This window comes from Trifolium pratense, linkage group LG7, assembly GCF_020283565.1.
Source record: "Trifolium pratense cultivar HEN17-A07 linkage group LG7, ARS_RC_1.1, whole genome shotgun sequence".
NCBI lineage: Eukaryota > Viridiplantae > Streptophyta > Magnoliopsida > Fabales > Fabaceae > Trifolium > Trifolium pratense.
The window spans coordinates 36,064,817-36,088,845 of record NC_060065.1 but is presented as its reverse complement, the minus strand read 5'-3'; the positions used below and the strand labels follow the sequence as shown (position 1 = coordinate 36,088,845).

General features: G+C 32.2%; 2 protein-coding genes and 1 pseudogene across 2 annotated transcripts; all 3 read left to right on the top strand.

Moving 5' to 3' along the window:
* The first annotated feature begins 3,203 nt into the window (after positions 1 to 3,203).
* Positions 3,204 to 6,302, top strand: LOC123896362 (annotated as a pseudogene).
* A 1,394-nt stretch (positions 6,303 to 7,696) lies between these two features.
* LOC123896360 lies at positions 7,697 to 9,063 on the top strand. Its single transcript, XM_045946758.1, has 4 exons — positions 7,697 to 7,706; positions 7,965 to 8,461; positions 8,592 to 8,771; positions 8,917 to 9,063. Exons 1-4 carry the CDS (start codon positions 7,697 to 7,699, stop codon positions 9,061 to 9,063), a joined length of 834 nt encoding a protein of 277 aa, XP_045802714.1.
* An 11,012-nt stretch (positions 9,064 to 20,075) lies between these two features.
* LOC123896359 lies at positions 20,076 to 20,453 on the top strand. Its single transcript, XM_045946757.1, has one exon. The coding sequence runs from the start codon at positions 20,076 to 20,078 to the stop codon at positions 20,451 to 20,453; it is 378 nt and encodes a 125-aa protein (XP_045802713.1).
* Positions 20,454 to 24,029: the final 3,576 nt, after the last annotated feature.

Sequence of the window (24,029 nt, the reverse complement as noted above, 5' to 3'; positions counted from 1 at the left end):
TAAAAATGTTGGATGATGCCTTAATGTGAAAGTTAATTGTTGCCTAAACATGTTGGATAATATCTATTGTGATTTTGCAAATGCAAAATGGAGTGTATGCTTGTGTTTGATTAGCCTACTGATAGGGGTTTTCAAGTAATTCTCTACGGAAGAAAAGAATCAACTGAAGCAAAGTACAATGAAACCAACTGTTTGGAGTCTAAACTATTTCTTATAATATTTATCTAGTATAAATGGCATTATGCAAACAACATATGCCATATAAGAATGCTTGCATTGTGATCAATCGAGGAAACCATAATGAGGATGTACCTGTCGGTGTTTTTTACTGCAGACCTATTGTAAAATCTAAAAAAATTTGGTGGGTGTTGGTATAAGAATCAGATAGCACTAGATTTTTGTTGATAATTATAAATGTAAGTCGTGGATTTAATAACTGAAAAAGGTAGAACATTACCCATATTTATCATGCTTGATCATTCAAGTAAATTCAATCTTTTGCTTGAGAAATAGAAAACCTTCTATTGGTGAACATAGTGGTGTTCAGGTTCAGATGCTAATAAGGTGGTTAATTCCCAAGGTTCGAGGTGATTTGGAAACTGAAATCTCATGCAACGGTAACTGAAGTTGAAAGCATGTTGGTGGGTAAAGGGAAGGTTGATCGTTCAACTAAGAAAACTAGTGGTAGTGCTAGTTTGAGTAAGTTATTTAGTGGTAATCTGTTCGAGAATCAGAGCAACTTTCTATCCCAAATTTGAAAATGAAAAGTCAGATCAAGAGGTATGATTCCTGTCTCAGTTTTTTATGTTTTGATTTCATGAGTGGAGGTTATATTGGTGAATTTTGTCATGTATCAATTTTCTTAGTTTATATTTTTTTTTTCTTTGTAATAATTGTTTGAATCTCAGCCTTATGGGATATTAGATAATCAAACACAATTTTTTCTAGAACATTCAAAATAAACTGAGATGATATGTGTTTGCTATGGTAATTTTTTTATTTTCATTACGCATATTTTCATATTGATGCATGTTCGGATACTCATTTTATCATTCTTGATTATGCAAGAACATCCAATCTTCTCCTTTATATAGACAAAATAACCTTTGTAATTGAGCAAAAGGTGTTATATTCCAAGACCCTGTTTGGTACCAATATTTTGAAAGATAGAACTTTTTCGTTTCCTACAATTAATTTTGGAACTTCCATTCCAATATATTTGCATTGGTGCATGTTGAGATACCTAGTCCCTAGCGTAAAATGACCAGAGTAAAATGTCGAATGAAATTAATGACCCTAGTCCTTGATTGTGAGAAAGCTAGCTAGTTGCTTTAATTGCCACTCAAGCAATTTTCTCTATCGGTGTCCTCTTTTCTATCAAAAAAATATTTATGAATTTTTATTCATAATGCATGAATGTATGAATGGATGTCTATGTTATGCAGCTTCTATTTTATGCTATGTGTTTGGTTTGGTTGTCAATGTTTTTTCTTCTTCTTCAAGTAAAGAATGAACGCATTGTGAAATTTATGTTGGGTGATAAATATTATAGTTTCTTGATAAAACCTCTATGAATGTTGGGTGGGTCACAAAATCATCTTTATTACTTTCAACATCATAATTTTGATCAAGAAAATAGTATGCTCTATGCCGCCAAAACCCTGAAAGATAAACTTATTTGTTTGGTTAGGTAGTTTTTTGAGTTTTCTTTTCACATATTGCATTGATTCATGTCGTTATACCCATTTTCTTGTTCTTGATTATTCAACAACATACGATCTTCTGTTTGATAAAAACTAAAGAACCTTAATAATTAGCATGTGAATTATGTCCCAAGACCCTATTTGGTACCAATATTTTGAAAGCTTAACTTTTTCGTTTGCTACACTGATTTTGGAACTTTCATTCCAATATGTATGCATTGAAAAGATGAACCTTCTGTTTCCATTTTTTGATTTTGGAACCTTTTGTCCTAGACCCATGTTTTCATTTTTTATTAGTCAAGACTATTCAATCTTCTGTTTGAAAAAAGGTTGAACCTTACTCATTTTACTCGTACTTGATTATTAAAGAACATTCAATCAAACCTTAATTGAGCCTAAGTTTGGTACTAACATTCTGAAAGATGATTTTTTTTGTTTACTGCAGTAATTTTTGGATTTTCATTCCAACATATTGGTTTGCGGTTGATACCTGTTGTGATACTGATTTTTTAATTCGTGATAAATTCAAGAACATTTTATCTTTTACTTGAAAAAAATGTTAATTGAGAAAACGAGCTTTGCCCCCAAGAACCTTCAATTTTCTGCTTATTGGTATTTTCGTTCCAACATATTTTCCCTATTTGGTTTATATTGATATATTATACCTGTTGGGAATGTTGATGGGATGACGGGATGCCAATTTTCTCATTCTTGATCATTCAAGAATCTTCAATCTTCTGCGTCCAGAAAAAGTTAACCTTCAATTTTGTATATCAAAATTTAACAGGGTATACAAGCCCTATAAAACTGTGAATCATGATGGAACCTTTTTTCATTACATGAAAAACGAGTGGAGTATATGGTCCTAGTAATCCCAAATCTGACCGTTGGAATTGATGGATATAACTGTTTCATAAATTTTGTAAAGGGATATGCCTCAATGATCGTGGAGTAAAGTGCATTATGAACTCTTTATTCATTATGAACTCTAAATGAAATTGTATTCATGATGTAAGTGATAATATCTATTGTCCTTTCATGACCCTCAATACAAATCTGGATTATGAATTGTCACTAAGAAATGAAATTGTTTTTCATTTTTATTAGTGAAGAACATTCAATCTTCTATTTGATAATGGTAGAACCTTACCAATTTTTCTCATTCTTGATTATTCAAGAATATTTAATTTTCTGCTTGAGAAAAACAAAACAAAAAAAAACCATTAATTTAGTAAATGTGCTTTGTCCCAAGATCCTACTTGACACCAACATATTTTTAAAGAGGCTTATTTCTTGCTGACAGAAGAAGAGGGGGAGGAGTGTGAGTGGGTAAGAGATGTTTGGAGTCCTTTAATCCCAACTAAAATGTCGACTTTTGTTTGGAGACTTCTTCAAAATAGACTCCCTACTAAGGAGAACCTTGGCAAGAGAGGGCTGGAGTAATTTGGGTCACTGCTGTTTATGTAATTTGGAAAATTAGGAACGATATTATTTTCTGACATGTGGGTTTCAACTGGGAAAAAGTTGTGGAGGAAACAAAAGTTCTATCTTGGAGGATCCTCAAATCTCGATCTAAAGGGTTCAGTTTTGGGTTAAATGAGTGGGCTTTTAAATCCGTTAGTTTGTCTGGGAATGGTAGATGCGTAAGATTTGATATTTGTATTTATGTTGAGTTTGTTGTTGATTAGATTGATGATGGGGATAGGTTAATGGAGATAATAAAGCAAGCAGTGAAAGACGGTGCATTACTTGTGTATACATTAGCTGATTCTTCATTATCCTCAACAGCTGAGAAGGCCTGCAAATTGTGGGGTGTGCTTTCTACTAATGTACTAGGACCCATTACAGAGGACATTGCTTCTCATTTGGGTGTGTCTCCGTCTGGTCTTCCTCGTGGTGCTTCTGGTGTTCCTCTCTCCGATGATTACTTTCGTAGGATTGAAGCTATTGAGTTCACTAGCAAGCAAGATGACGGGGCTTCTCCACAGAATCTTGCCAAGGCTGATATTGTTCTTACTGGGGTTTCCTGAACTGGGAAAATGCCTTTGTCTATTTATCTTTCTCATAAAGGGTATAAGGTCGCCAATGTACCGATTGTAATGGGAGTCTCTTTCAGGTTGATCCAGAGAAGGTTTTTGGATTGACTATAAATCATGGTGTTTTACAGGATATTAGAAAAACAAGGGCTAAAACTTTGGGATTTAGTTCAGGATCAAGGACTAATTACTCGGAAATGGATTATATTAGAGGGGAACTTGAATTCGCAGGAAGGCTCTTTGCACAGAACCCTATCTGGCTGGTTATTGGTAACGAGTTTCAATTATACCCAATTTCATATTTCTAAAATGCAAACTGTGATTTAGATGATTTCAAAAGAAGTTGCAAAATATTACATTCAAGCTAATGCTGGATTCTAATTTTTTTTCCACCAATATAAACAGATGTGACTGCTAAAGCGTTAGAAGAAACTGCAGCAGTTGTATTAAGGCTATTCCATGACCGTAAGAATAAGTACACAATGTCTAGCATCTCAAAACGCTACTAAAGATGTCGATTTTCACTCGTTGAACTCCATATTGTAAAGCATCAAAGTATTATACTATTGCAAAGCAGAATTTTCTGACTACTCATAAATCATTTATCATAGGCATTTGTATATTTAGCCAACAGGTATGCCTTTTTTGTGTCATATATATTCTGTTATATTATGCAACACTACTATCAATTTCAAAACATGTATAATAAGTAAGTCGATTCTAAGAAACAAAATGTTTGTTAACCTTGAACAGTATGAGTATCTTACTAGGCCCAGCTGTGGAAAAGCTGTTTTGCTAAGATGAACAGTATGAGTATCTTACTAGGCCCAGTATGTTAGTTAACCTTAGTATCTTACTAGTTAACCTTGAACAGTATGCGTACCTATAATAATTGTAAAACATCCATCATTAAATTTGTTGGGCGCTGGTGACTTCTGTTGTGTGGAAAATACAGTGGAATACTATGAATAAGTAAAAATGCAGTTTCCTTCAAGGGAAAGGAAGCTCTGTTGCTGCCAAATTGGTGAAGTATTTCTCCATGGTTTGATTTTCAAAATCAGATCTAGAAAATTTGTCCTAGCCTCCTAGGGAGCCTTTTTTATTGCTTCTAATTGTCTTATGGATCCACAGTAAGTAATACTTAATTGTTATGCTAGCACTGTTTATTGATATCTATTTTCATACCAAATTATCCAGTGGGATTTAATATTCATGCACTGTGTTTGCATTCACATGTTGAAAAAAAAAAAAAAAAAACATTTGCTAAAAATGTTGAAAATCTTGATTCCAACTTCCAAACAAGGCATTTAATGTATTTATGCAAGATTACTGGTGTACCAAACATGCATATAGGCAGGCAGGCACAAAAACACGGGCAGTGAATTTTGTTTATGCAGGTTTTTAAGAACGGGAACGATGCTTCGTAATATCTAAATTCTTTGTTTTGGTTGTTTGGAAGTGGATATCTGGTGTGATCCTTTGTCTTGGCGCGTCGAATTCAATCTATGTGCGCTACATGACAGCCCTTCGGTTTTGTTTATGCAGGTTTGTAAGAACGGGAACGATGCTTCGTAATATCTAAATTCTTTGTTTTGGTTGTTTGGAAGTGGATATCTGGTGTGATCCTTTGTCTTGGCGCGTCGAATTCAATCTATGTGCGCTACATGACAGCCCTTCGGTTTTGTTTATGCAGGTTTGTAAGAACGGGAACGATGCTTCGTAATATCTAAATTCTTTGTTTTGGTTGTTTGGAAGTGGATATCTGGTGTGATCCTTTGTCTTGGCGCGTCGAATTCAATCTATGTGCGCTACATGACAGCCCTTTGATTTTAATGGAAGCGGTGTGAGCTTTGGTCAATTCTCTGATGCGATTCTGATGTTTTGTTTGGCTGAGTTATGCATCAGTTTGTTAGCGTTGGTGATTGTTGTGGTGGAGTGCTGTGGTTTGGAACGGATTCAGAAACATCAAGGCTGGGTGCAATCGTTGCAGTCTTTAGCCTTTACTGGCGCTTTGGTTGCATCTCATAAGGCCAAGTTCGGATTGGCTCGGGTCTGAAGCTGATATTGCTTCTAGTGCCTTTGAGCTGCTATTGGCTTCGGCGAGAGATCCCTATGTGTTGCAGTCTTGGCTGGAGATGGTCGATGGTTGGGCTCGAAAAGTTTACAATAAAGTCACTTGTTAATTAGGGATTGCAGTTTTGGAGAAGAGCTCATATCATCACTGTGGAACTGAAATTGTAAAATCTATTAATGTGTTGGATCGATTCTGTTCTGCTATCAGCTTTTACATATTGTACTTGGGGTCTTGGTTTTCTTTTTTTATATATAATTTATCCTTTGCCTTTTGATTTTTTTTTTTTTTTATTATTCAAGAACCTTCAAAGAAAAAACAAAGCGAACCTTAAATTTTTGTTAGGAATTCGAATGTCTTTATTCCCAAAAATGTTGGATGAACTTAATGATCCTAGTCCCGGAATGTAAAAGCTATTTGTTGCCACAATTTCATATGAATTTTAATTATAAATTTATAATGCATGGATGGATATCAATTGTGCTTTGGTGACCCTTGTCTTTAAATTCAATTTGTTTTTTTTTACTAACCCTGTGGTTCTCAGAGAAAGGACCCTGGTAATTCAAAGTTCGGGTTCTCACCAGAAATTGAACTCGGGTTCTCCTAAACGATTCATCCTAGAGAGAGTTTATTAACCATTTGAGCTCAATATCTTGGTTATCTTTGCAACTGCAATTAAAAATGATCTTGCATGATGAACTTACTAAATGACACTCATGGTCCCTAATGTTTCATAAGTTTTGTAAGGGATGGTTTCCTCGTTGATCTTAGAGGAAAATGCATTATGGAAAACGTGGATGGTATAAAATGCATTTTCCACTAAGGTAACATTGATGGATATATATAACCCCCATATTTCCTGAAAAGACCGTATTTCTTACTCCAGGCACTCAAAAATTATACCAGTTATGGATTGTCAATCTTTGATGTTGTTCTCAGTTATGCAAAAAAAAAAAATTATGATGATGACTCGCTGATTTCAATATACATTGCCTCCTTCTCTTTTATGCAAATTGTGATATACTTTCTTCCATGATTTTCTTTTAATGTGAATGCTAGTTGTTACCTTAAATGCAATTTAATATAATTTTTCTTTTCATAATATAAGGCATGGATGATACATATCTATTGTGCTTTCATGACTCTAGTCCCTAAATGCAGTTTTGCAACAACAATATAAAGTGTTTGAATAGCCTACTGATAAGGGTTTCTTAGGTTTTTCTAAGGAAGAACCGAATCAATTGAAGAGAAGCAAAAGAAGCCAACTCTTTGGTTGGAGTCGGAACTATGTTTTTTTTTTTGTTAATAGACGAAATGGTAAAGTCATTGAAAACTCACACACACAAAGTGGAGTGACCGGGATTCGAACTCCGGTTCTGACGTCCGACACTAGCAATTTCGACATTTCTACCAGTTGAGCTAGGATTTGTGGACGGGTCGAAACTAATTTGGTGGATGCTGGTATAAGAATCAAATAACACTAGATTTATGTTGATTATAAATGCAAGTCCTGGATTTAGTAACGGGGGTTTTCTTTTCTCGATCCCGTCTAGGAGTATAGCAATAAGTATACTGGTTTTTATCAAAAAATAAGATATCAAATTCACATAGACATGGCAATAGTTGATCATTTCAACAAGTTCTAATTATTTTTAAATTTGGATTATAAGTTTGATTTATATTGAAACGAGCCTATTGTTGTTTATTACAAGAAGAGAACAACAAGAAAGCGAAGAATTGTACCGCTTTTTATTGGAATTACCAATCTATCCATCATATGGTTTCTATATCACCATACTATCTTGGCGGTAGAGATCGAACGATAAAAATTAATAATAGATCGGACGGCTGAAATCATCCTATAATTACTATTGTTTTGGTTTACAATGAAGCAAGGTGAGAATCAAACGACAACATGTATATTGTCAAAAGTTCTCATCCTTAGATCAAATCTAGTCACTTTATAAGAAAAAAATCTCAATGAAACACATATCTAACTCTTCTTTGTAAGGAAACTAGCATTGGTGGAACAAGTCATTACGTAGTATCCTATATATTAACAATGCAAACCCATTCGTCGAGAACTATTTCAGCCAAAAATCATCCAGTTTTCAAAATACTGAACTCTCCTTGATTGGGCCACTGTTTGTTTAGAAAAAATAGGGTTTTTACTATTAGATTGTACCTCAAAATTCTCATCAATAGATACATCTCTCTCTTTCTCTAGACTCCTCTCTTCTTCCACCACCACATCACTCTTATCTCCCAAAACCAAAACCCTCTCTTCCAATTTTACCCTCCCCCTCAAACTCAACCGTTTCAACCCAAAACCTCTCCAATTTTCCACTTCATCCAAAATCTCCGCCACCATCTCCGTCGGCGACAAACTTCCCGAATCCACCTTCTCATACCTCGACCCCGCCGGCGAAGTCCAAACCATAACAGTTTCCGACCTAACAAAAGGCAAAAAAGCCGTTCTCTTCGCCGTTCCAGGAGCTTTCACACCAACATGCTCACAGAAACACTGCCAGCTTATCATGTGCGATTGTTCCAGCTTAATAGGGTGTTTTAGATTCGTTTTTCAAAAGCTTTGCGCGCGTAAATTGATTCTGATTATGGGAATACTATGCGGCTTTGTTTCTAGCAATTGGGTAAGAATATATTCTGATTCTTCTTTTCTCTATAATCATTTGAATAAGACTATTCTCAACAGTGTGTTATTGTTTGTGATTCTCACTTATAAATATCCATAATTTCTTTTCTTCTTCCATTGCATTTGAGGCTGAATCAGTCATCCAATTCGATTTCGAAATGGCAACCCAATTTGACATGTTGTGCGATGTTCTTCCTGGGCATAATTCATGGAAGTTCAAAGTTCGTGTCCTCCGTATGTGGGCAATTTCTTCTTTTATGAAGCCTAATGAGTTGAACTCTATGGAAATGGTGCTGATAGATGAGAAGGTTTGTTCGTAATATTTGGTTTGTTTGCTAATTCATAGAATTGATTATTGTGTATGATTATTTTTTTTTGGTTTTGTTTTGATATGTTTCTCGTGTTCTTGGTGATGGTTGATCTATAAATAAGGAAACTTTGAATAATACACAGGGAGGTAAGATTCATGCCTTGATAAGGAAAGAATTGGTTTACCTATTCCAGAATAAATTAAAGGAAGGGGAAGTTTATAAGCTATCAAACTTTGATGTTGTTCCAGTCGTTGGATTTTATCGTACAACTCTGCACCTTACAAATTGATTTTTCGATCGAATACCAAAGTTCAGAATTTTGCGAGTTCTGATATTCCTATTTTGGGATTTTCTTTCACCGATCTTGCTGAAGTGGCTAGCTACTCTGTTAACTATGATTACCTAATAGGTAATTTTGATTTGAAGAACCTTACAAATTTTGTAATTTTCATCGATTAATGGTCATTGTGTATCAAGTTATTTGTTTCTTATGTCATTGTGTAGAATCATATATTCATAGATGAGATTATTCACACCAAGGTAACGTGTGCAAACCTTACTCCACAAACCTTACTCCATTTCAATGTCTTCTTCCTCAAATAATCCCACAAACCTTACTCCACTCCAAATGTTAGATCTATGGAAACTTAAAATTCCTAGCAAAATCTATAACCACACAATTAGTGCAGAAACTACTAAAGTGTCTGCAAATAGTTCCGATGAAAAAGCAATAACAATAGAACTTCATGTACAAGGATTCTATAAGCTTTTTGTTCAGCCTTTGGCTGGACTTCAACCTATACCAACCGAAAGTGATTTTATTGTATCTCCTATCTATAAATACAGTTTCAAGATTCCTCTTTTCTATCTCTCTATTTTATCTTTCATTTTATCTCGAAGGTTGGCCAATTTACCCATTAGCAAGGATTTAGCTAATTATATTGAACCCTATATTGTTGAAAATTGCATTTCAATGGGACAACAATTTGGAGAGAAAGAATTTAAGATTGTTTTTTATATTGAGGTCGTTGAAATAGATCTGGCAGATTGTGAAGATTGCGATGATTATCGTAGACGCGGTATCGTTTGATTGATATTAATGATTAATTGTTGATGGTTTTCTAGGTCTTGGTATTTTTCTTTAATATATGGTATGTAATTTTATTAAGTCGTGGAATGCCCTTATTCCTGATGATGAATATTAATTGGTTTGTAATTTACTTATAGTTAGAATTGAAATTTATCTATTTGGGTTGGTCTGTGCAGATAATAATTGTATCATTACTTTGTGATCAAATATTCAAATATGCTAAAGTGATTCAAAAAGAAGCTAAAGGATTAAGAATATATTGGTCATCATATCTACGATCATGTGCAAGACCTCCATTCAAGATAAATATATATTATGAAATACTTTGTTTGTGATAAATCTCATGTCTCTGATGTGTTTTATCGACAAAGTTATTGAACCTGATTTATTGTCATTATGTTTGATAACTTATCATTAGCTTCAATGATTTGAAAGTTTATTTATTTATGCTCATGCAACATGTGTCTGTAGTACGGACTTTGAATATAAATATCAATTAGTTTTAATAATCTGGTCTTACCTTTGGGAAATTTTATTTTTAATTTATTTATAAAAAATTTATCCTTTATAATTTTTACTATTTATGGTTGAAAATAATTGTTAGATTATGTATTAATTAAATATTTTAATTAAACCCGTGCATCCGCACGGGTCTTACACTAGTACTAGTACAATATAAACATGAAAATTGAAAACAAAGATTTGAAAGAAAGATAAATAAATTAAAGAGCTTTAGTCAAAATACAATAGACTTGCACGGCAACGTAGCTCTGAATTTAGTACCTCTGGGGCACGTGTGCACTTATCTGTGAACGAATAATTAAAAAGCAAATATAGTGACAGATAGTAATAGTACAAGTAGTACTTTTTCTTTTATGATGACAGATATACTAGTACTACTATTAATTCCTTTTATTTTTGTTGATAATAAAAAAGTAGTATAATATAGTACTTTCTTCAAAAAAATAAAATACTAAAATGTACTAAAATGTAATATGGTATACTTTCTTCAAAAAAAAAATTACTAGATTCATATTCCAAATATACGTATATGTCAAATTTAGGATCCGTTTGTACGATGGAAACCAATAAATTAATTTGGAGTAATTTTAATCCAAATTTATTTATTGATTTGCGTAATTTTTTTCTTCCACTTTCTTTCCATTTTACGAAATGAACTAACCATTAAAGAACACGTAGTAATACATAATTTTGTTTAAGACACACCTTAGTCGAATTTCGATTCTCTACATTCAAAATTCCTACATTTATCTACATTCACTTGTATTTAGTGTAAAAATACTAAAAGAAGAAATGGAGAGAGATAGCATAATAAATGATAATGACAAATTTAACCTTAAAATTAAACTACTGCCTCCGTTCTTATTTATAAGCAAAAGTCAACACAAAAAATTGTTCTTAAATATAAGCAAAAGTTACTAAATTCAACTTTATTTAATATCATCTTTCCAATAAGACCATCTCCAATGGTGTAGTACTTATTAGGTACTTATGGTACTTATTAGGTACTATCATTGGAGTACCACCAATTTGAGTACCTATTAGGTACCACTTCTAAAATAAGAACTCTCTCTCCTCTTGGACCCATGTTATTTTTCATTAAAATATTTTTTCATGGGACCCACTTTATTTTATATATTCAATTTGAATTAATGAATATTTATAAAAAAAAAAACAAATTTTTTTTTGGTACCTCACAAAAGCACAATTTTTGAAATTATGTAATATTATTTTAAATTATTTTTTAATTGTGTAATTCTTAAAATTATGTAATGTTATTTTAAATTTTTTTTTAATTGTGTAATTCTTAAAATTTGGCAATATTATTTTAAATTAAATTTTGAGTTTTAATTATTTTTTCGAATTATTAAAAAAATAGTACATACTAATTTTGTAATTTTATCATTCAATCAATTTATATTATAAAATAGATAATTAAATAATAAGTTATTGTAATAATGTGAGGTTATTGATGAGACCCATTTTAGAACTTTTTAAGAAGTGTTCCATTTGAGGGGTTGAGTACCTATTAGGTACTATTATGAAAAAATAATAAATTAGTGATGTGTTCATGTGAGACTCATTTAAGTACTCAAAATTGGAGTGCTCCATTATAAATGCTCTAATACTCTTTCTTTTAAATTCAACTAACATTGGGGATAGTAAACAATGAGTGTCTTTTCAATTTTTATGCATTTAATGTGATTTGGTAATGAGGTTATTTTTGTCCAAGTAACTTATTTTTCACATAAAACTAGGACTCCTTAATATGTGCGAAATTGAGAATATTAGCTAATAAATCAGATTGAATTAATAAATATAGATCAATGTACTATGATTTTTGAATATATAGAATCCACCTTAGTCATCTCTATATAAAAAAAGGAAAATGTTAACCGGTGTCCCGGAACACTGGTTAAGGTAACTAAAAATAGTAATATTATCTTGAAACTTGTGAAATCAACAACTTAAAAATTTAAATTTTTGTATTTTCAATGCAATTTTTTTCTTTTCTTTCCCTTTTAGTTCCTTAATTAGTGTCCGGGACACTAGTTAGCATAACCCATAAAAAAAACATGAGTAGAAAGTTTTTGGTAAAGTATAAAAAACATGATGAAAAGCCACAGAAAAGTGTCAAGTGATTAGTGGCAGGTGCCATTAGAAATAATGGTACGTAGGGTGACAGATAATGGAATGGACCCTCGTGATTATTCCCTTGGAAAGTGTAGCCGCAACAAATGCCGAGTTACAGGAAAACAAAGCCAAAATCAATCATTGTCATTCCCAAAACCTTAATTACTGGATCGCATATTCCTTGCATTTTACATCATTCACCGTTGCTTCAATCTTAGCCATCTTTGAGGCACACGCACCCATCTCCATTCACCGTTACTTATTTTACTTCGAGGGGTTTGCTAAAGGTACATGTTAAGAGTCTCATATCGGTTGAGAGATGGTCTGACTAAGTGTTTATATATTAGAGATAATTTTCACTTTATAAGTCGGTTTTGTAAAGATAAGTTAGGCCTAATACTCATTTTTAAGATGATATCAGAGCCTCTCCACGATTCGTTGGGCCACTTATTATCAAGTTTCCGGTATCGGGCCACCTACCGTTTATATCCACGCATCAAGCCCAATAGTGCTGGGTGTGAGGGGGTGTGTTAAAAGTCTCACATCGGTTGAGAAATGGTCTGACTAAGTGTTTATATACTAAAGACAATCATCACCTTACAAGCCGGTTTTATAAGGATGAGTTAGGCCCAATACTCATTCATTTCTAAGAGAAACCCAAAAGAAGAATTATTGTATTAAAAAATAGTACAATAATTTGACTTTTGAAAAGTTGAATGCACAACTTTTGGTAAGAATATTTCTATATTAAGTTGTTTAGCATATGCCCTTAGAACACATGTTAATTAACTTTTGTCTTTACTTAATATTTCACTCATTCCTGTCGATCGAGTCAATGTCTTTCCGGTTGTTGTCTTCAACCACCAGTACGAATGAAACTAGATTAAATTTTGGTTGAGTCAATGTCGATCGAGTCAATGTTTTTTCGGTTGTTAATTAGTTTTTGCCTTTACTTAATATTTTACTCATTTTGAAACTAGATTAATATTTGTTGTCTTCAACCACTAGTATGAATGAAGATTGACCCTGTCCAGCAATTGAGATACAGACTTCTCTGCATTTCTGAATAACATGTGATTCCTTTCATTCCAAATAATTCAAGCACAGAGAAGCCAAATAAGCTGCAGAAAAAAAACGTCACGCCCGAGAGCCACCCGAAGTATGAATAAACTGTAGAAAATGAGTTGTCATATGATTAGGATCTGCCAATAATACGCCAATCCACGACCTATCTGAAGACCAAAGAGAGTCAAAGATGTTAAAGGAGAAAAATAAGTGATGAGCTGATTACATGCCACCGCAACCGGCCACACAAGATTGAGCTGCTATAGGAATGATACCTCGGGTCACCAAGTTGTCTTTTGTTGGCAATCTATTTCGTAACAATCTCCAAGCAAAAATAGACACTTTTAAGGGGACATGTTTGTGCCAAATGAGATATGCATCCAAGGGGTCATTCTGGAGATTGAGCCTGAAAAAGAAAGTCATGTAGTAAAGCATGACACTCCCCCAACAACTCCTCCTCCCACACCCATAATTGTCTCCGCCACACCCAAGCCTCACCACCAGCCTCCCACCCTAAGGCTTTGTTTGGATTGGTGGTATGAGATGGAATGGAGTGGTATGTGGTGGTATGAAGTGAAGTTCCATTGTTTGGATTCTTTAAAAATGAATGGAATGGAGTGGTATGTGATGGTATGGATTCCATCCCATTCCATCATTTTCTCTTATTTTTCTTCCCCTCCAATTTGGGGTGTATGGGATGGAATACAAAATGTCCAAACAATGGAATACATTTTATGCTCCATTCCATCCCGCTCCGCTCCATTCCATCTTATTCCATTCCGCTCCATTCCGTTATGTACCATCAATCCAAACATAGCCTAAAGAAAACATTTTAGTTATTGTACTCGATTTGTTAATCGCTAAATCGAATAAGCGCTAAAACCTCACACACAACGGAGTCTCATCCAACCAAGTGTCAATCGAAAAGAACGCCTCCAGCCCATCTCCCACCTTCTTCAGCACACTATCCCTAAACCACCCTCCACCTAGGCCCTCCATCACGAATCCTCACAATCTCCCTCTACTAAGAAGATCCACATCCCCCCCCCCCGACTCTCAAACACCCTTTCTCGGTCCCGTAACGGACCGCCAACACCCTACAACACATCCCCTCTATATCCACCATCATCCTCCAACACAATTTCCCTAAAAATAGCAATATTAAACTCCCTCAACCGTCTCACCCCCAACCCTCCATACTCTTTACGCAAGCAAATAGTTTTCCAACTGATCCTAGAGGTTTTCCTAATGTCCTCACTCTCATCCCAAAAAAAATTATTCAAAAGAGATTCGATAGAAGAAATGATACATGAGGGAGCTTTGAAGAAAGAAAGAGGATAAACAGGGAACGAGGTCAAAACAGACTTTAGGAGTACCAGACGACCACCAAATGAGAGGAAATGACTCTTCCACCCTGACAATATATTCCGAATACGACTCAACACCGGTTCCCAGAAACTCATATCACCACCAATAGGAAGGCTCAAATAGAGGAAAGCACATTTCCCACTTTACAATGCAAGCAGTCGCCTCCCATGCAACCAAGAATCAAATATGAACCCCTACCAGTATACTTTTATTAAAGTTCACTTTCAGACCTGACATCGTCTCGAACAAATAAGAACCTACATCATAAAAGTACTGAACATCATCAAGTAGAAAGAAAATAAAAGACCCCGCAAAAAATTTCCATATTACTCATGAAAAAATATTCATGCGAGTTTAGTTTAATTAGGAGTGACATTACATTATATATAGTACAGGCAGATTCAGACATAAATTATTAGTGGTTTTAAACTTTTTGGTGCAAGAACTATATTATATTAAATTTATTAAAAAGTTATTCTAAAAATAATCGTGAAAACTAAATTTAGAAAGAAAATAATCTATCATTTGTTGAAAAATGAACTAAATTTACATCATAGCTAGTTCCATTTCAATGTTTCAAAATCAAAAATCACAATCAATTACAAGTCTTCTTAGATCATATTATTTCAAATTAACAATAATGTAGTTATTACAATGAATTCTAAAAATATTTCAATTTCAATAAATCTTCCTAATGTTTTAAATTAACAGTAATGCAGTTACTAGTCTTTATAAAAATATTTCAATGTTTTAAAACGAGAAACTATATAAATTTTACAATGAATCGTTACGAATTTTGGGCACACTAGTGAAATTATCGTTAGCGTCGAAGTCAAATGGAAAACGACGAACAAAGATGCAGTTGCTAATTTATGACGCCGTCGTGAGAGGAGAAACAAGGAAAGATTGAGAGTAAGACTTGTAATCGAGGTGTACGATGATGAGAGAAAACTGTTGGAAAAAGAAAGGTAAAACAAAACGGTTAGTATTTTTACAGACAAATAATTTGTCCCTAAAAACAAATTGGGATGGATTGGTGTGGCTATAGTCACACCTAGTCTTATTAAAGAAGTTCGTCCATGATATAGAGGTCAGAGTTCGATCTTAAAATATTCAATTTATTTATTTTAAAGGTGAATTTTAATCATTGAACCGTTCAAGAATTAAATAAATAAACTACAAGTGATATGAAATGCTTATAAAAAAAAAGTAATATGAAATAATATTTCTAAAAATATTCTTAGATGTTTAAGAACGTAAAAGCTTAGAATTTTTAGTTGCCAAATAAATTGTTTCGTGAGAATCCGGTCCAAAACAAATATTCTCATAAACAATCCTCATCACAAGTCACAAGCCAGTGTTAAAGCAAAATCTATAAGGAGTTGAAAAAGTATAATTAATGTGTGAAAAAAATCTACAAATGAATAACTTTTATCATGGATAAGCCCTCTCCCTGAATTATGTTTTGTTTGAACATGAAAAACGTGTAACTAAAATTCAGGTTATATAAAAGAACTGTGCATACATAGTTTTGGCAGAAGAAAACGAAAATCTTATGGATATGAATCATTTGGCAGAAGAAAACTGTGCATACATAGTTTTGTGCATACATCATTTGTACTTGAATTTTAAATTAGAGATTCTCCATTTCTGTCTGTATATTTGTGTATGAATCTAACTATTCTCTTTTTTTTCTAGTGGTAAAAATTTCACTTTTAAAGTGGATAAATGAAGTATCCGGATTCGAACTTCAACCTTTGCATATAAAATGTGATATCCCCATCAACTGAGCTAAGCTCACGGGATAGTTTAACTACTAAATTAAGTGGGAAAAATATTTTATAATGATTCTTTCATGACCATTTTTTTGACAAAATTTTCATGTCCCTTTAATTATGTACTATTTTTTAAAAACATAAAAAAAAATTTAAGAAAAAAAAATAGGGAAGTGTTATTTAACATTTTTAAAAAATTTAAGTTTCTTTTTTAAAAAAAAAAATCTAAAAAAAACCATTAATTATTTTGTAGATAACCATGAACCAGTTCTCTTATTTTTGTTGATAAACCATGTACCAGTTTTTTTTTTTTTTACAACACCATGTACCAATTCAACTTTTAACCGTTAATTACTACTTAAGTACATGGTTTGCTTTCATTTATGAGTATAAACATTTTTTCAAATATAAGAATATATTCCTTAAAAAAAAAAGATTATATAATATAATAATAATCTTTTGTTTATTTTAATTCGGATATTTGATAATTTTAAATTTTAAAAAATTCTGAATTAAATATATACCATTTCTTCGGCCCTTTTTGTATTAAATATATATATATATATATACCTTTTCTATTGGCTGATTCAAAATACTAGTTTTTTTTTGTCTACTGGCGTGGTTCTGCAAGTGCACAGGGTTTGAGCTTTTTCTACGCATCCATTGCACCCATCGTGGTGCGATGGAAGATTTGCTCAGGATTTTATGCTTATTTTTCAAGTCATCATCGTGCCACGATGACAAGCCATCGTGCCATGATAGTAAAAAATTTCAGCAAATTTTCTTCAATTTTAACCGTCTTCTCATCGCGTCACGTTGAACCTCATCGTGGGTACGATGGTGCGCTGCTTTATTCCATTTTTTTCCTTTTTTGGTGTTTTTTCCATTTTTCTTGCTTCTGGTCCTTGTGTCTACACTTTTCCCGATATTTGCTTGCTTTTGGTCTTTTTTTTTATGATAATGAGGGCCGAAGCCCGAAAAAAAAATTACACATGTGCTTGCTTTTGGTCTTTATTTACTATAAAAACTACTTTAATCTACTACTAAAAACGTCATATAATTGGTTGTCATCATCTACTGACTAAAAATTTCATCTTACAGATGAATAAGTATGAGTGTTCGGGATTTAAACACCAACACACGTAATATATGTAATATCTCTACCAACTGAGTTAACTCAATTGTACATACTAAAATAATTTTATTCGCACTTGTAAAAAAAACGAAAGTCTTACAATTTTGGACGGATCTTTGTTGCCAATGAGTTAACGAAGTGCCACGAGAAAGAGTTGTTCAGAAGATTCACGAATATGTTACTATCTCGCTATCTATCTATTCATAATAAGAACAAAGTGCTTTTCCAAAAAATATAATAAGAACAAAGTATAATTTAGTAAAACAAAATTTATTTTCTTTGAAAAATAATGAAAGCAATTGCAGAGTACACGTAATAAATAAATAAATCTACACTCATATTATAGTCATAGACAATCATCATATATATAAAAATAAAATTATGCTCTATTATGTAACAAAAATTTCAATCAACAACTATTAATTCAAATAATAATTTTTTTTAAGCAAACAAAATTAATTCATATCATTAACTAATAAATGTTCAATAGAATAATTTGTGAATAATGTTGATATAGATATATGAGATGTCTGTCTCGTGAGTTTAACTCAGTTGATCGGGATATTGTATATATCAGGGGGTCGGGGTTCTAACTCCGATCATCTCACTTATTCAATTTAAGGGTGAAATTTCTTGTCACTATGCTATTTGACAAAAAAAAAATATATGAGCTGTATTTCAATTATTTTTATTTAATTTGTCACTCTCTAATTTCATATATAAACAAATTTTCTTTTTTAAGTTCATTCAATTACTAATATGTTTCATATTATAAACCAGATACATTATAAGTTAGGTACATTTATATTTGAATGAATATAAAAAATAAAAATTTACTTCCATATAGTAAAATAGAAGGAAATACATTATTTAACTTATATGCTTACTGTAAAAAAAAAAAACTTATATGCTATGAGTTTGTTTATAAAATCATTAACATTATTTTTTACTATGTTAATTTTATACATATAATTTGAGTAAATAAAATATTGTTTTCAATTAATAAATATTCAATTAATTTGAGTAAATAAAATATTTTTCAGTCAAAACACAAAATAAAAAAGGAAAATGCTAAACAGTGTCCCCGGGGCATTGTTTAAGGAACCAAATATAGTAATATTATATTGAAATTTGTGTAGTCAACTCCTCGAAAATCTAAAAAGTGTTATTTTCAATTTTAAAATTTCTTTTTTTTGATTTTCTTAACCAGTGCCCCGGGGACACCGGTTAGCATGACCCAATAAAAAATTTGTTAAGGATAATTTCATAGTAGTAGTAATAGTAGTACTACTATGGTAACAAAAAAATAGTAATCATTACTTTTCTTAACTACTCAAATACACGCACATTTGAACCTGGCCTGATTTCAATGATTAATTAGACAAAATACTAGATAACGTGTCAAATATCATCATATTATAATATTCACACATAATGTGAAGGGAGAATAATGATTAGATTTCGGATAAGTACAAACTACAAACCAAAAAATGATAAGGAAAACGCAGAAACACGAAACTAACGTAGTGTCAAATTAAAAATGTGATTAACCATAGTGTCAAGTTACAAGAAAAGAAAAGAAAATAATCATCAATAATAATAAAATAATAATCCTAATTTATTTTAACAAAAATAAAATAACAAACTACCAAATTAGTCCATAATTTTACAATATATATTTTATTTCACCGTCGGTATTTGGTTCATTGAACCGTCTAATCTGGTTCCGGGTCAAATCTGACATCAAGTGGTTTGAGCCCCCTCTTGATTATAGTGACAGAGGATTGAACTATGAACCTCACTATCAAATCATTAAACAAACTAATAATCGATAAAATGTCTTACAAAGTCGGGAACCGATTTCGAGTTACTGAAAATAAAAAGTGGGACCCATAGAAAAAAACAAAGAGGTGGTTTTATGAGAAATGAAAGTCACGCAGGCAAGAAGGGACATAAGGAGGGACCGCACTCAACGCATTGAGAGATGACGCCATCTGACAACAAACAAAAATAAAACAAACCAATCACAAGTAATTTACTCATTCTCATAATAAAATAAACAATTTCTCAAAATAAAAAATTAGTTTAATTATTTTAATTTTAATTTAATTAATTTTCCCCCTTTTCTGTTTTCTATAAATTCACCTCCAAACCTCTCACTGTTTCATTCATCTCAAAACCTTAAACAACACCAAACCAAACATATCAAGCTAATGGCTGAGGAATTTTTTGAATCCGAGGTTGTTTTTTCCGACCAGATTCAATCTGGAGCTGAAGAAAAGGAGTTGGTGATGATGAAGAAGGTGGAAACTGAAGCTGAAGCTGAAGCTGATCATCATCAGGCTTCTGAGAAGAAGAAGATGGTGGTGAAGTCGAAGCCGATGAACATCCCAGAAGGGATGTTCAAGAGACTCGACAATGGCTACGAAGATGAAGAGGAGATGGTGCCACCGCACGTGATTATGGCGCGGAGGCTAGCTGAGAAAATGACGTATTCGATGTGTTATGGGAATGGAAGGACTTTGAAGGGAAGAGATTTGAGCAGAGTTAGGAATTCGGTTCTTAGGATGACCGGTTTTATTGAGGTCTGACATTTGATGATGGTAATGATAATATGATTGATGAATTAATTGTAGTAGTTGGTTTAAGGTTTTTTTTTTTTTGGATTTTAGTTTCTGAGATTGAACTTTTTTGGGATCTCATTGATTGTAAGAGGATAACAAAAAATATAGATGAAGATTTGGAGTTATGAATATTGAAAGGGAATTTAGTTGGTAAATTTTGTGTTTTTGATTTATTTAATGTTTTGTTTGGTATATTTAATTGTTTTTTTTTTTTTGGAGATTAATTGTGTGTGATATTGTTGTAGTAGCTTTCATTTTGGTTTTGCTAGCTTTGCACATAAACACAACAATATGATGAAATCTCAATTTTCTCTATTGAAAAAATCTCAATTTTTTTTATTGGAAAATAATAATACTACCTCCGATGCTTAATGTAAAAGAAAATTTATTTTTCGATTCAATTAAGTATCTAATGTATTTAGTCTATAATATGAACTAAATACTTATTTATTCAATGAATCTTGAAAAATAAAATGTATCTTGTAAAAAAATCGGATGAGTACTAAATTTCAAAAAATGAAGAGAATTTGGATACGTTAGCACAAACAAATGTTTAATATTTTTAATGTATATTTTACCATCAATCATAGTTGGTTTAAGACAAAAAAAAATATGGATATAGATGGATAGTGAAAGATGGAAGGGACCGACGGCCATTACTATTTGGTTTTGTATTTCTTGCTTCCTCTTTTCATTTTCATTGTCTTGTTTTGTTTTTCATAAGATAAGAGAAATATTTCATCGACACCGTTTTTTATATTAACACCATTTTATGTGATTTCTGCAGTTTTTTTTTTATCAGATCTGACACTAACACATATTCAGACTATATATATTTTAGTATATTAGATTATTTTGTTTTTTTCTTCTCAATAAACAAGAATGTGGGATATGAAACTTGTTCAAGAGATTAATTCAAATATCATATACAATTCTTCTTTTAATTGTCCCCTTCTTCTCTTTAACCCTAATTCTTCTTTTACAGTATTATTGATTGATTATACATTGATGATGATTTGTGCCGGATTATGCTGGACTTGATTACTTTATCATTGAATGCATGTATGATTATGTAGTACTAGTAAGAAGTATTGGTGGACCCATTTGCCATATTTGATGACAAACGAATGCAGAAAAAGATGTGTATTATATCCATATTAATAAGGTGACTACTTCTCTACCCTCACATAAATTGAGGGTATATGTTTTATGCTGACATGACTAATCAAATTCAGCCTGTCAGCCATATATGCGTCCAAGTCAAACATAAATAATTTTTTACCAAAATATTATTTTGACTACTTTAATATTCAAATAATTATACTTTAGGTTACTACTTTTCATTAATTATATTTTAGGTTATACATATTCTTATCATTTACTAAAATTTTTTTTTTTCACAAATCCTATTTATCTTTTCTTACATATTCATGTTTTCTTAAGATCAAATTTTTTCGTCGCCGCTTCGCTTGTCTCCGCCACTTCACTTGTCGTCGTCTCTTCGATTTAATTCCTTGAGAGACTTGTAATTGCTATTTGAATTGTTAAATTGACAAATAGTGATTAAAACATACAAGAGAATAAAAAATAAAATCAATGTTATCTAGATGAACCGATTCTGAAACAAACGTAGCCGAAACAAAATTCTGAAAGACAATTGTGAAGAGACCGATGATGGAGAAGTGATTCCGGAGCCTAAGGAAGCGGCGATCACAAGTGAAGCAGTGACGAAGACAAGTGAAGCAGCGACGACAAGCGAAGCGCTGACGAAAAAATTTGATCTTACGAAAAAAGAAAAGATGAATAATATTGTCGAAAAGTGTTTTTTAGTAAAGGATAAAAATATGTGTAACCTAAAATATAATTAGTAAAAAATAGTTACCTAAAATATAATTATTTGAAAATTAAAGTAGTCAAAAGTTGGTCAACAAAAGTGAATGTATTTGGTCAAACAAATTAGATGTATTTGGTTAAAGATTTGGACCAAATACATTCACTTTTGTTGACCAACTTTTACTGATATATATTTTGGGACGGATAGAGTAGATTGTTTAGATAACCTGGGTTCAATTTTTAAGTGGAACAATTTTTCAACTAAATTTTACTTACCTCATAGTCGAACTCCGGATTACTACGACACTTTCCCTTAAAAACCGGTGAGTTAACATCAAAAAAATAACAACATTAATTTTTCTCTTGACAAACTTGTTTTCGCGTAATTTTATCACTACCACAAAAATATAGTTTTATAAATAAGTTGAATAAAAGGGCAAATCTAAAAAGGAGTACTATGAGTACATTTTGTCAACACCGAACAAACTCTAAAAATCAGACACAGATCGATATACAATAAGGCACACCAAATGCTAAACACGTGTAACTCACCATAGCAAGAAGATCCAATTTATCTGAGGGGGAGACAAATATCAGCCACCAAGATGAAGGACAGACAAATGAGGTCTCCAATCAACCAGACCTCACGAAGGCCCAACTCAACTCCTCGACAAACTCTACCGGTTCTAGTAAAAAATGGGGTGCATACCCCACTCGTAAAAGGAACTGGAGGAACCAGAATTTTTACCTAGAAATTATTTCAAGAAGAAAGTTTTACCTTATTTACCGGACATTCAACAAAATAAATTCTTCTAAAAAGAAAACGTCATTTCGAGAGTTTCAAATATTCCACACAATAGTTTGTCAAATTAACAACCACTCAATTGTTAAAAACGATTTTGCAGAGAAAAGAAAAGATATTAAAATTAATGATCATGTTGGATTTTTAAAAATAAATTTTAATCTTAGTAACTCATCCAAGAACTGATTAATTTAAGGGACACTATCTCACTATATCCATTTAAATCTAGAACTTTCTTTTTACTTAATTAACTGAACACAAATTAAAAATAACATCAACAAAAATTGCACAAAAAAACTTAAAAGGAGTAGACTCTAATACCCGAATCACCGCCACCAATAGATTTGGATTAACCTATTGTACATTTATATAGTTATCACTTATCAGTTATGATATGGCACATGCATATATAAAATTAGAAAGTGAAACCAACTGAAAGTCTCTCTTTTTTAATGTACGTGAATCTATTTCACACGCACCTTTTACAAATGTTTATTACACTTAATTAAATTATCATGAACTATATAATATATATTTTAACATAATTTTTTCCACAAAACGATAAAATTCTGATTTTTAATTAAAATATGAAAAATTAGAACCGCACATGTACTTCATGATTGGTTAGGACTTGGTATCTTTCACAACCATGTGACTTAAAAAAAAGTGTCATGCTAAACAGTGCCCCTGGAGCACTAGTTAAGCATACTAAAAAGGAAATAAATGATAAAGTTAATGATGAGAGAGAATAACTTTTCACATCATTAAAACATTGAATACACAATTTACGAGATAAAACTTCTATATTTGTATCCTTAACTGGTGCCCCGGGAGCACTGTTTAGCATTTTCCTAAAAAAAAATTAATGTAGGCAACAAATGCAACCAAATACATACTACTATACTATA